The sequence below is a fragment of the Triticum aestivum genome, chromosome 2A (assembly GCF_018294505.1).
Source record: "Triticum aestivum cultivar Chinese Spring chromosome 2A, IWGSC CS RefSeq v2.1, whole genome shotgun sequence".
NCBI lineage: Eukaryota > Viridiplantae > Streptophyta > Magnoliopsida > Poales > Poaceae > Triticum > Triticum aestivum.
Window position 1 is genome coordinate 532,522,694 of NC_057797.1, and position 13,320 is coordinate 532,536,013.

At 45.1% G+C, this 13,320-nt stretch overlaps 2 protein-coding genes across 4 annotated transcripts; both read right to left on the reverse strand.

Annotated features, from left to right (window-relative positions):
• Positions 1-117: 117 nt before the first annotated feature.
• LOC123189275 (glycolipid transfer protein 3) lies at positions 118-4,266 on the reverse strand. Of its 3 annotated transcripts, none has more exons than XR_006495695.1 (6): positions 2,692-4,266; positions 2,450-2,505; positions 1,027-1,157; positions 766-885; positions 502-645; positions 118-383 (listed from the first exon to the last, which is right to left on the reverse strand). XR_006495695.1 is itself a non-coding variant. In XM_044601653.1 (6 exons), exons 1-6 carry the CDS (start codon positions 3,038-3,040, stop codon positions 348-350), a joined length of 867 nt encoding a protein of 288 aa, XP_044457588.1. In that variant the 5' UTR covers positions 3,041-4,266; the 3' UTR covers positions 118-347. The 3 variants fall into 3 exon arrangements, 2 of the variants coding, with proteins under 2 accessions (XP_044457588.1, XP_044457589.1); XM_044601653.1 differs by having other exon boundaries at positions 766-916; XM_044601654.1 differs by lacking the exons at positions 118-383; positions 502-645; positions 766-885 and having other exon boundaries at positions 1,023-1,157.
• An 891-nt stretch (positions 4,267-5,157) lies between these two features.
• On the reverse strand, positions 5,158-8,563 carry LOC123189274 (zinc finger CCCH domain-containing protein 28). Its single transcript, XM_044601652.1, has 8 exons — positions 8,115-8,563; positions 7,928-8,023; positions 7,436-7,481; positions 6,818-6,907; positions 6,182-6,307; positions 5,824-5,902; positions 5,526-5,620; positions 5,158-5,451 (listed from the first exon to the last, which is right to left on the reverse strand). Exons 1-8 carry the CDS (start codon positions 8,501-8,503, stop codon positions 5,359-5,361), a joined length of 1,014 nt encoding a protein of 337 aa, XP_044457587.1. The 5' UTR covers positions 8,504-8,563; the 3' UTR covers positions 5,158-5,358.
• Positions 8,564-13,320: the final 4,757 nt, after the last annotated feature.

Genomic DNA, 13,320 nt, shown 5'->3' on the forward strand with positions numbered 1-13,320 from the left:
ACCCCCCTCTGAATTCAGGGCTAATTCATAGCGATCTCTGAATTTGATTCATGTCTGAACCTCCCTTAGTTCAGAGCATGTCAATGTACTGAAGCAAGCCTCTACAAACAAAGCCGGTGGAAAATGCAATTTACTGAGGGTAGAAAGATGGACAAGTACATTGACTAGGCAGAACTCGTACCCGCAAGGAGCGCTACAAATCTAGTCCTACCCTACATGAAGACCTATTTACAGAGTGAGGCGCACGAGCACGGGCAGCTCAAAAAAGAGAAACATGTACGCATACAAACCAAGGCGGTATTCACAGAAGTGGAATTTGAAAATGGAGACCATCTTAGCATTCACCCTCAGGTCGACTTCAGCCTGTCCAGTTTGAACTTGGCCTGTAAACGATCACACAGCAATGCTTAATCACAGTTATCGCATAACTCATACTGTCATTTAAGGTGTAGCAACACGCGGGAAATTAATCGGGGATCGATATCCACAAAGGGTGCTGACCAGCATGGCATGGATGTCGTCGAGAAAGGGCTGGAGCAGCTGGACGAGCTTCTCAATCTCGAGCTTGGGGAGACTGTAACTCTGGTTTTCCCCCATGAGCCAGCCGACGAAGATCGCCCTCTCAGGGATGAGTTTCAATGCGATCTGTTTCAACAAAGTTTGTAGCAGTTGTGCAAGTCAACCAAGTGTTATCAGGACAAGCGTCTGTCTGTCGGGCTTTCCGACAAAGTCGCTAGCTGAAAAACAAACTGAGCAGCCCCTAACCTTGCATGCCGCGGAAGAAATCCAGCCATGCCACGGCTTGAGAGAGACCTTGTACGCAGCTTCTACAAGCTGTGCAAGGCTCTGCTGATCAGAACCCTCCTCCTCCTCCTCCTCCAGTCTCTGTAACAGTGCAACAGAGAAATCCATGGATCTGATGATATTGCACAGTAAGAAGATGAAAACATGAGAAGTGGTGCATTAATCAAGTAGCACAATGGTATATAGAACGTCAATATAAGTTGCATCAGTTTGTTGGTTCACCTAGTGAGCCATAGAATAGCCCTTGCACAGCTATCGGCCTTCCTCACGGTGCCGTCGTCGGTCTCTTTCTCCACCATCGCCGTCAGAGTGGAGTATTTGGATGGGTCCTGCAAGTATAGCTCCTGCAGCCTCTGCAACAAGAATTATACTTATATTCCTTGAGGGAAACAAGAAGCGATCCATCTATTTACAGATATAGGAATATGATACGAGTACAAGAATCAAAACATTTTAAGAAGGGGGAGATAAAACATAGATGAGTCAATGCTGAATTAGGTGTTGCATATCCATCTGTCTGCATCGCTACAGCTAGTGGTAGTGGTACAGCAAAAACCCAAAAACACAAGAATAATCCCGAAGTTTCAGCCTAACATACAGTACTACAGTAAGTTCGTGCCGTCCCCAATTATAGGGACCCTATGCAGCCGTGCGATCCAAATTATTCATGCCCAGATAAACTGTTGCCCTGCCATCGCCATCATTACCTTTAGAAGAAGAAGAAACCATCTCTTATCTTCTTGGGATTGTTTAGAAACAAAGCCCGTAGCTTCTAGCAAAGGAGGAGAAACATCAACGAGGAACGGACAAGAGAGCTAGCCTGTGAAGGAGGACGGATGTGACCGGGGCAGTTGAAGGCCGGCGGCCTGTGCGCGGCACACGACCCCCTAATGCCTAATCCATGGCTCATTCGTCACCCCTTGCGAAAGCAAAAGTTGTCTTCTCGGAGATATTTGCCTAATCCCATGGTCCTCGTGCTGATGCAAAACTTGGGAGCGGCTCATCATCGTACGTGCAAATGGTGGATGCAACGGAATCGGATCCATCTCCTGATCCGTCCCATGATCCGATCAAACTATCGCGGTCTCGAATGATCGGCGTCGATTCGACCAGAGCATTCATGCCCAGTAAGACGACGGCGACAGTAAAGGATCGGGTGATGCGTCGGACGATGCAGACGCGTGCTCTTTTGGTTCCACCAATGGATTCAAAATGATACTAATAATAACCAGGCTAAACTCAGAAAATAAAAAGTAGAATAACCACGCTTATATAGCTCAGATAACACTAGGTAAAATAAGCAGGCCACAGGGTGATCCATCACTTTTGGCGCCTAGCCGTGTGGCCGGCACGGGACGGGACGAGATGGATGGGAAAAGCCAGGGTATTACGTGGACCACACACGCACCAAACAGTTTTTAGTCGAGAAATCTTGATGCGATTTGGAGTCGACTTGCCATCTTCTTTTGGATCTTTGGTCTCAGGTAGAGGGGTGTGATCGAGACTCCCTGCCTACTACTGCTTCGTGCATGTTTAGTTTTTACCAGCAGCAATTTAGCTAGATCGCTGATACACTAGTTCCTAGTGGTACGTACTACTTACGAAAACCCCGAGAGTGAGGGTGGGAAGAGAGTAGTATATTTACCTCGATGTTCCGTTGGACGTCGAGCCGCAGCACTGCCATTGTCGGACCAATCTTATCTGCAAGCCCGTGCAGGCGACGCAGCATCAGCGACAGCAAGGACCACGTCCACGTGGACGGGAGAGCAACAAGCCAAAGATGCACAGACACAGGCACGTCAAGAAACCGATCGAACCAAAAGAAGAAATGGATGCCAAATGAACACCAAAACAGAGTATGGAAGCATACTGCTCATTTCTACTCACCGAGGAGCCGGAGGAGGAGGTGGGAGAGGCCGAGGAAGGGCAGCGTGGGAGGCGAGGAGCACAGCTTGCCGCCGCGCCGGCTGATCGGGGACAGCTCCGCGATCGCCAGCCTTAGCTCGGACCACTCTTCCAGCTCCACCTTGTCTTTCTTCTCCTCCTCCTCTTCTTCCTCCTCGCTCTCCTCCTTCCGCTCCTCGCCGTCGGCCCTTTCTCCGTCATCCCTCTCTCCCTCTCCCTTCTCTCCTGTCACTGCCGTTGCCGGTGCCGCAGCGGCTTCTGCTTCTCCTTCCTGCCGCGGCCCGTTCATGGCCATTGCTTCTCCCTCATCTCTCTTCCTCTCCACCATCATCAAAGCCCCTTGCACATGAGTGCCGACCCAAACTAACAGCAAGCCATGGGGAAGCCTACTTCTTGCTCGGGTCAAGACTTCGGAGGGAGAGGGAGAGATGAGAGAGGGTCGAAGTCAAACACCACCGTGGCTGCCCAATCCGCTCCAGACGAGGCGGTGGCAGAGCTCGAGACTTTGGCAGAGCTAATAATAGAATGGCATGGAAGCCCTGTAGGTACACTCAATCCTCTCCTACTGGGTGCTAAGCACGCCCTTTGTTTAAGCAATAGTAGAAAACTCTACGCGGCAAAATTCTCCCGCACCCTCATCTGTGCAGACAGAGCAGTCGTACTTCTGCATCGCGATAAGCTTAGGCTCGACTTATATGATAAATCGCGCCACTGTTTATTTATAGTCATGATGATGGTGATGCCTGAACACAAATGCCAAAACAAATAGAGGGGAGACTGGAGCGATAAAACGGACGCCCGCGACGAGACAAAGCCAGGCGAACGAGACAATTTATCTGGTCGACTGGTCCTCACAGTGACGCGCAAAACGCAACAGCCCGTGTCACCCACCATCTTTACAAGATACTACTGTATATACAAACGATAGACTGATGCATATGCCATAGTTGGCAAACAACGGTAGATGCACAACGCTACGGCCGCCAACGGGTTCGAGCGCAAGCTTGCAGGATGCACACGCTGGTGCTAAAGCAATTTGATGCATGTTCTTTCGCGAACAATGTCACAGGGCTTTGTTGGAAATTTCAAAGTCTCCATTCACTCGGTACATAATTGGTAGTACCAGCCAAATCCCTTCCAGATGTATTTTTGGCACCAGGATAACCAGGAAATCCAATGAACTAGATCGCGGCGCAGAAGATGAACCAACCAAGTGTGGAGGGTTACAACTGATGGTAAACAAGATTCAATTATGCAAAACTCCAAAGCAACTCGCAGCTAAAAGTCTAAAAACATCTTTATGAACGCAAATACACAACCACACATGCAGAGTCCATTGTGAAGAAGGCTATCCAAAGCTGAGTCAAGTTCAAGCAAACCATCTGAACATCACACGATAGTAACAAGTTTGTTTTTCTTCCAGGGACATGGCACTTTGTGAGGGTCTCAATACTCTATGGCACCTTAGCAGCAGCACAACAGCCAGCGCGGCAGCTCTTTCGCAGCAGTAGCAGGATTAGCAGCAGCAGAAGCAGCAGCAGAGTGAGGCACGCAAGACTGAGGAAACAAGGAGTATCCACTTGTTAAGCAGAGCTAAATTAAATCTAAAAACTAAATAATGATAACTCTGTGTATTCAAGTTGTTGAATAAAGGCGAAATCAGCAAAGCTAGACACTGACTCATTAGCCAATGGAGTTATATGTAGTATAGTAGTCAACTTCCACCAGATCTTACACTAAAACACGCTGAATTAGGCATGATTCATGCCAGATGAGTAGGTTATCAGAGCATCACTTTGAAGCTGTTAGAGCGCACTATTTATTAAAAGGCTGGACCGCTGGAAGGACAATAAAAAACATAACTTATTTTTCAAGCACAACCTTGAAAGAATTCTTGGCCATAAATGAATAACTTGTTTATCACAATACTTAAAAAAGTTGATTGAATGGAGGGGAAATGCATTAGCTCAACATATGACAGGCCCATTTCATCAGACATATGAACCTATAATTCATCAGAAATATACAAACCTAGTCCCAACACCACAAACTTGTATGATACTCCAGAACACTAAACCTATCTAACAGGTAACTTGTCGCTGTTGTGGAGTTCATGCATCTAAGAGAAACATAAAAGGAAGAGCTTATCTGGCTAAGGAACATAGTTGATCATATAAAACTGAGTGACATCTGATGTGGAATCAAAGATGACAAAAATAATCTCATATTACAGCATTAGAACAGCATTAGAACAGCAGATGTCAGCTTAGCAAAAATGGCATGACCATCTGATGCACAAAAATTGCAATCTTAGACCAAAACATTTCTAGCATGGCCACCCCTATTCACATGGACATATAAATGTATCAAATGGTGCCCCTCTCTAGGCACACATTTGATTATTCATATGACATGAACATTTGACAGAAAAAAATTGGCAATCCTAAAAAAAGTTAGCATTGCTCCAGCTATTTTGAATGGACAAATCCAAAAAAAATAATGTTAGGTTAACTAGAGATAAAGTATCCTGGGGTATATGGCCTCTTGTGTTATGTATTCAGCAGCTATATATTACTAGTCTGATTCCAGATTTGGAGAAGAAAAAAATAATCACTGGATATAGGTTACTTTACTTTATCTAACAGAACTTCAGCTTGAGGATGGGTGGTAAAAGCGGCATGTAGGTCGAGTGCATTCTCCTCGTTTAAAATCACGGCAAACTTCAACCTTGTCATGTGCCACCTAGTAGAAAAGATGCAAAATGGATTGGCTGATAGCTCGTACACTAAGATAAATAAATGACAAAACATACAAACCTCAGTTTGTGAATCAGGGTGTGCAAATCTACATGATTCTCTATTGCACATTTTCTTCAAGTAGTCCCTGCAAACTTCCACTGTGTTCTTGTTATCTGTGTTTTTACAAGAGAAGTATCAAAATTATGTTCTGTGTCAAAAAAAGGAGAACTACAAAAAGTCATGTAGTCGTCTTATGATCAAAATATGGTTCAACACTCAGGAGTCAAGATTAAATTCCACGAGAGCAAACCTAGTGTTTTCTTTCCCAACAAAACCGAAAAGCAATACTGCATGGTATAGCGGATGTGTTAATTACCAGCAAAACCTCTAGGAGGTGAGAGAGGAGGAGCCATCATAGGTACTCCCAGTGGTGGTGGTGGTGGTGGCATGTAAACCTTGAAGAGCAAAAAAAAAAGTATAGGTTATACTAACCATGATCAACTTATAAAATATATACTACAAAAGGCAACTAATAATATAATACTTTAAACAGTTCTTTATTTACAAACTCATTTCTTACTGCACATGAACTGGGAACAAAGGATCTGCTGGCTGGTCAACAGATAAATAATATATTCCAAATAATTTCTTTATGAGAGAGAAGGGAAGAGTAATTTCTTGTCAATAGAGTATTGTTTAAGAGTAAGACTATATCTTCAATAGAAACACTTTACCATCTCAGGATATGGCATTTGCATGGGAACATCCCTCATTGGTGGGGGTAGCATTGGTTGTGCTATGACATGAGTGTACCTACATGATATACGCTCACACCTCCCACGCAAGAAATCTTGGCAAACCTGTCAAGAAAAAATATCTAATCAGCAATCTGTGTACAAAATATACAAAATGCTAAAATACAGACATACAGTAATATACAAAATGCTAAATAGGGGAAATTATATTCTTGCTTTGGGGGTTCAGTACGCAAAGGGGTACCCAGGTACACAATAATAGAAAAAAAACATTTCACATGTGGACAGTTTTATGTGGTCGTTATTTTTATGCTAGGCAAGTTAGTAATACTCCCTCCGGTCCTTTTTACTCTGCATATAAGAATTGTCTGAAGTCAAACTTTAAAAAGTTTGACCATATTTATATGAAAAAATATCAACATCTACCATGATAAAGTTATACAACATGAAACTTTAAGGCATGACGCATCTACTAGTATTGATTTCACATTGTGAATGTTGGTATTTTTTTCTATAAAGTTGGTCAAACTTTACGAGCCTTGACTTCAGACAAATCTAATATGCGAACTAAAAAGGACCGGAGGGAGTACAATCTTTAACGGCAGAAAATATTACAATTGCACACTCTTGAACAGATGAATGGTGCAAGAAGCGGCACTCATTTGCTGATCTTGAACATCGCCCACGTGCGAAATCTCTGCAAACCTGATAAATGTTCAAAAGAAGGATGCTCAGTTAGCAGTCCTGAATGGTAATGTATAAGAAAAATCATCATCACATAAGATCAATACATCAGAATAACTTAACTTGTACAAAACTGTACAGAATGCTATGCATCTCTAATGAAGTGAAGAGGATCATTTCACAGTTTTGGACAAGACAGCTAAGGAACTGTTGATTTGGTTTTATTTTATCGTATCCCTTAAGGTCATACCAACACAAAGCATCGATATGGAAACCATGTTTCCGAGTCTGACAAAAATACGGATATTGTGAATTATTTCCAAACAATCTCCCCCTCAGCCAAACTTGTGGTCTCATCAAGCTGACGTAACGCACAATCTGGACTGCCAGCCCATGCTGCCACATCTAGCATCCTACGTGCAGACTAGACACAACATTAGCTAAACAGCTCTTCCATAGCAGTACACACTAAATACTCAGAAAAACCTGGAGAGCTCATAATAAATGATGTGTTAGAGAAAACATTGAAGGACAGAAAGGACAGCTTACCGTCTTCACCTGTGGGACGTCCAAACCAATTGATCTCAGCAACGACCTATACAGGATCGACCAAAGAAGGCTGTAATCAGAAAGTTGCACCCAACAGCGTGTGTAATCACCCATATGAAAAACTGAGCGGACCATGAACAAATTTATTGGGCTGGCAAGCCCAAACTGCAAAACTGTAACTTTAGAACTAGCTCACACAACAGGGCTATTAACAATTTGCATCAGATGGAGGCACATTGTTACAATACATGATGTCAAGCAGGCAATCTGATCCTCTTATCTAAATGGAAAAATCTCGTGTGATGATACTGCTGCTGATACTTGGAAACTGAACTATAGAGGGAATTTTCAGAGATATATACTTCAAACTAGCCTAAATTGCATCAGCCTGCATCTTAACATGGAACCAGATTGCCAGACATCCACAGCTGAACAAGTGAAGCAAATCAAGCAAATTGAATCGAACAAAATCAAGGGGATATCAGCTCATACTCCTGTATGTGAGGAGGCGGGTGGTAGTAGCGGCAGGTTCTGCCCCGGAAGCAGTTGTTCCTCAGCGAATCCGCGCATGCCGTCACCTTGGAGTCCCTGCCGAATTCCCGAATCAACAAAACCCAAATCAGACAAGAATAAATATGCCGCTAACATTGGCAGAGGAGGCAAGATCTCGCGCTTTTACCGGTCGACGGAAACGGATTGGTGCGGGTGCGCATACTTGCACTCGAGGTCGGAGCGGGTGCACCTGTCGCGCAGGTAGTCGCGGCACGCCTCGACGGTGAGGTCGTTCTGCCGCCGCCGCTTGCCTTCGGGCTGGCGCGGACTACGGCTCCGACTGCGACTGCGGCTACGGCTGCGGCTGCGGCTGCGGCTCCGGCTGCGGCTGCGGCTGCGGCGGTCGCGGGGGGAGCGGGAGCGAGACACGGAGCGCCTGGGGGAGGCGGACCGTGAAGGGGAGAGGGAGAGGCGGCGCTTGCGCGGCGGGAGCGGAGGCGACGGCGAACGGGCGGCGGGGTTGGGGCTGGGGTTGGGTTCCGCGGTGTCGGCGTTGGGGATTTCGGCGGAGGCCATGGGGGGAGAGGAGAAGACCGCGAGAGAGACGACAGAGGAGGGGGCGCTGCGGGGGGTCGGATGTGACAAGATCTAGGTTTTAAATAAATTTTATTTTAAATCCGCCGTGTTCCTCTCACAGGATTTTGAAAATCGTCTCTGGTTTCATCGTTAATCCGCCCCTTCGCTTGAAACGATTTTTATTGCAATTTTATTAGAGGATTGAAATCCTTCAGAAAAATCTGATCATAAATTTTATCTTGTCGACGACACTCGGGAAGTCTTAGCGCACGTGCCTACGAGGACAAGCATCCGAGAGATGCAGTCATTGTCATTGAACCCATGTGAAACACCTAACACCAATTTTTTTCTCGCGCACACTCACTGCCAGAAACCCTAACATCGTCGGCGCCCTAAGAAGACACTAGGAATCTACGGCGCCCTAAAAAGACACTAGGAATCTACGCCGGGGCTCCACCGACTCCGTGCTGATGGACGACCTTGAGGAGGATTGGGGTCTGAACGGCCAACTCGAAGATAAAGCGATGTCATTCGCACAAACACCACCCTTGCGAGAAAGAAAAACTGAAGGATCAAAGATGTGCTAGATATCAATTAGAGGAGAGTGGATAGGCGACTACCGAATTTAATACTTTTCTTAGTTGCTTTTAGAGGCTAGCGCGGAAATGCGGGTTATTTAGATATGCAGCTAAGTGATACACCATATATGAAGAGTTACAACAAGCTAAAGAGCTACACAGAGGCAACAGACAAGCAAGTAATAACATTAAATAAAGTTAGTGTTAAGAGACAGCCGAAAGTGATGGTGATGAAGATGTACACTCAAGTTCACACTTTTGGGGGAGTGCTAATCTCCTCTGAAAAGGTTGGAAGAAACGACTGCTCCCACAATAATGAATGCATCACCTTTGTCTTCGAGAACATTGGTAAACGAATGCCCAAGTTTCCTCTCAGTATGGTAGCTCTTGAGGGAAGCTCCAAGCCCTCACATATGATGTGATAGCCTGACTTATTAGTGATGATAGACTACTCATATCAATAAGGAATTCCTTTTTTCCGGGAGCCCATTCAGAAAAAACTCCAAAGTTAAGCGTGCTCAGCTTGGAGTAGTTTCAGAATGGGTGACCGACTGGAAAGTTGCTTCCGGGTGCGCAAGAGTGAGGGTAAAGTGCGCAGAAAAAGACTAATATTGATCTGTGGGGTCAGTCTAGATCCCGCCAGCAATAACGACCACCGGCGGGTGTGTTCAGGGCGTTACATATGAGCCCATAAAACAATCACACAACTTAGAAGCTCCAGGCGACGACGCCGACCGTGCGCTCTTCGCCTCCGCCACGACTGTCGGCATCGGCAATGGAAAGACGGCTATCTTCTGGAAATGCTCATGGTTAGGCACCACACTGTGCACCCAATTCCCCGCCCTGTAAAAACATTCCAGGCGCAAGAACAAAACCGTTGTGGCGGCGCTGGCCAGTGATCAGTGGATTAAGGACCTAAGTCATGGGAATAGGGATGAGATCATCACATAGTACATTAGACTCTGGCGCCTCATCGACGCCCATGCCGGGAGGTTGGATGACCAAACGGCGGACACAATTGTTTGGACAAGCGGCAGCAACGGATGCTACTCCACCAGCTCGGCGTACAAACTTCAGTTCAGGGATGCACCGGTAACTGAATTCAAGAGCACGATCTGGAGAGCTTGGGCTCCTGGTAAAATAAAGATCTTCAGCTGGTTGTTGCAAAACTGAACCATCTCTGGTGCAACGATCGGTTGCAGCGAAGAGGATGGCCAAATGCTTTTTTCTATCCCCTCTGTCTGCGCAATTTGGAGACTTCGGTTCACCTCATGTGGTAGTGCCCCTTCTCAAAAGAAATCTGGCAGAAGGATGCAACCTGGGCAGGATGCAACTCTACGGGGACAATCCAAAACGAATACAACCAATCTTCTGCTGCATTTCAGGCCATCATACTGGGAGCAAGCAAGGAGTGCAGGAAGGGGATCAAAACCATGATTATGATGATCACATGGGAGATCTGGAGGGAAAGAAACAACTGCATATTACGTGGAAAACTGCCAAGGGTAAGCGATGTCATTCATGCCGTTAGGCAAAACATGGAGCAATGGGGGCTAGTAGGAGTGAAAGCAATTGAGACCCCTTTTGGGGATGTAACTGGGAGACATACCACTAGGGTTTTTGTCCCCCTTTTTTTCCTATATTTTTCTCCCTCTCAAAACCCACTGAACTTGATCAACAATGTTATCCATTATTGCTTCCTACTAAATTAATGAACGCCAGCCGGCAGCTAGATCTTTCAAAAAAAAAAGCTTCGGAGAAACACCAACCGTCTAGGGTTTCACATAAATCATGGCGTGCAAGACAAGAAGCCATCTATGATGAGGTCGGTTAGGGACTCTGTAAACCCTAACTCTCGTCCCATTTATAAGGTGTAGCTACCATGATGATCCTCTCGCACAAGGTGCTCACACGTCAATAAAAAAGCAGCGTGTATGCTATTACCTGAGCAATGAGGACCCGAACCTAGGTAAACCCCTATGTGCAAACTCTTGGCACACATCTTGGCACACGTCAATAAAAAAACAAAACAACGCTAGACAGACAAAGGAATCGACGTCCCCGTAACCCAGGGGGAACATTCTCTCTTGGCACACATCTATGAGTACTAGTGCCAACATCCACATGTGCCCCATGTATGCATCACTGACCCCACACGCCCGTGTAACCGCGAGGGTCGGCTCTAATACCAATTATAACGCCCCGACCAAATACGTCGGTTCCTGGCGATTGCGCCTGAGATCTAGACTAGCCCCACATACTAACACTAGTATTTCCTACACACTTTGTCTTCACTCATGCGCACTGGGAACAACTTACTTTCAAGTTGGTCACCCATCCTCAATTGCTATGTAACACATCTTTCATATTTGAGTAGTGAACTGTAGAGGAACGTACTACGGAACAACAAAGTTTACCATACAATCACACCCAGGAATGCTATGAAGATGACATCGTAGGTCCAATCTCACCAACAACACGGAGAGGAGGGAGAAGGTTTTGTGACAATCCGACAATTCCTGTAGCTAGGTTATACCTCCCAGACGCGAGAATTTCTTCATCGATCAAGAGTCAAAGTTGACGATTCCTATGCGGTAACCACACATACCAAAGTAGTGATTCAGCAGCACATTGTTGTCTCGAACAAATATCGACGAGAGAAACTAGAGAGAGAAGCAGCCTAGCAACTTACCGTCTAGTTTTGAACTAGATGGAGAGAGACGGGGCGTATGGCAGCCCGGGGCCGTCCTCCAAATGATTTGTCTGTCAAGGGGGTTATTTTGATAACAATGAGAGAATATTATTCTAGAAACAAGTTGACTCATCGTAGCAGCAGTAGCATCCTATGCAGAGTTTGAACTTTTGCAAACATTGTTTAAACGGGGTTTGTGATATACCGTCTGAGAGCTACATACATGACTATCATGATTTATGTTGAACATTTTCACAAAATCTACACGGTTTAAGTACAATTCCGAAAACTGTGTTTCTTTCACCAAAAAACGTCAACTGTACTTTCGGGCTCAGTTTTAAAAGGTTTATCGAAATGAAACAAATGAAATGGCATTGCATATTTGTTGTAATTGCACTCATTTTTCATATAGAAAGTTTTCTCCAATCTCTATAGTTCAAGAGAACTTTGAAAATGATGGAATTTTAAGAACCGAACAACTAAGATTGCATTTTTGTCTTAGTTTGAAAACGATTGATCTGAATGATGCAAATGATATGCCGTTGGAAAGCTGGTGAGAATGCGCTACTTTTTTTGTATAGAATGTTTTTCCGATTTTGAATAGTTTAAACATAATTAGAAAAGGGGGTCTTAATGATATTAAATTGTGCTATGGAAGACAAATGCTATGATGTGCTTGCGACGCGAAGATGTGTGGGATGTGTCTAAAGTATGTCTTGATCGGTGCATGACATGCATCATGAGTCATTTGTCCAACCGATGGCCATTACCGTCATGTGTGGTTACCTCAGTTACTAAGAATAAACATCCAGACAAAAAGCATTGGGTGTTTAGTGACAACACCTCATTCGTTCCCAAGGAATATCTTTTCGCTATCGTACTAACCCCTACTCTAATTGTTGTTTGGGATAGCGTTCCACATCCTGCTCGCTCATTACCTTCCCCTTCCTTGATCTACGAGATCCCGGATACCTACGGGGCCTTAGAACGAGAACAAGACAAGAGAAAATTGTGTTGCAATCAGACACATACAAAGAAGTCTGTTATACCAAAGCATTCCAACAATCCCTTGCATAAATACATCCGGTTGCAAGGATTTGCCTCAATCCATTTTCTTATTGAATTACTCACACATGGCGATCGGATTGCAAGATGAACTAATTGAAGACGATATAAAGAAGAATGCTTGATTGATGATATGTCTTACAATAGTTGTCAAACGCGTACACCTTACAAGTATGACCAACTTGAGGTGGATGGCTGCAGTGATGATTGTGGTGCAGCTATAGAGATGAGATGGGAAATGACGACCGCTAGGATTAGAAGATGGCTCTTGTTCTCTATTTCATGAATGGTGCCCTGTCCATTGAGAATTAGGCATCAACCCCTTTATAGAAGTTGGTCAAGGGGACCTCCTGGAGCTGACATTATGGGGGCGAGTACGAGCAAATGTGCTCGTACCAGGCGTCGTCTTGCGCTCTATAGGCCTCGGTGCTCCTCCAATTCCCTTACTTCTTCCACCAAACTTTGTATTCCTTGCGTGTGAT

Coding starts and splice junctions, on each gene's coding strand:
- LOC123189274 (XM_044601652.1), bottom strand. CDS start 8,503: ATGGCCTCCGCCGAAATCCCCAACGCCGACACCGCGGAACCCAACCCC. Junction 7,482..7,927: donor CCGCCTCCTCACATACAGGA/GTATGAGCTGAT, acceptor GATCCTGTATAG/GTCGTTGCTGAGATCAATTG. Junction 5,903..6,181: donor AAATGCCATATCCTGAGATG/GTAAAGTGTTTC, acceptor TTGCTCTTCAAG/GTTTACATGCCACCACCACC.
- LOC123189275 (XM_044601653.1), bottom strand. CDS start 3,040: ATGATGGTGGAGAGGAAGAGAGATGAGGGAGAAGCAATGGCCATGAAC. Junction 646..765: donor TTTCTTCCGCGGCATGCAAG/GTTAGGGGCTGC, acceptor TTGTTGAAACAG/ATCGCATTGAAACTCATCCC. Junction 384..501: donor ACGACATCCATGCCATGCTG/GTCAGCACCCTT, acceptor GATCGTTTACAG/GCCAAGTTCAAACTGGACAG.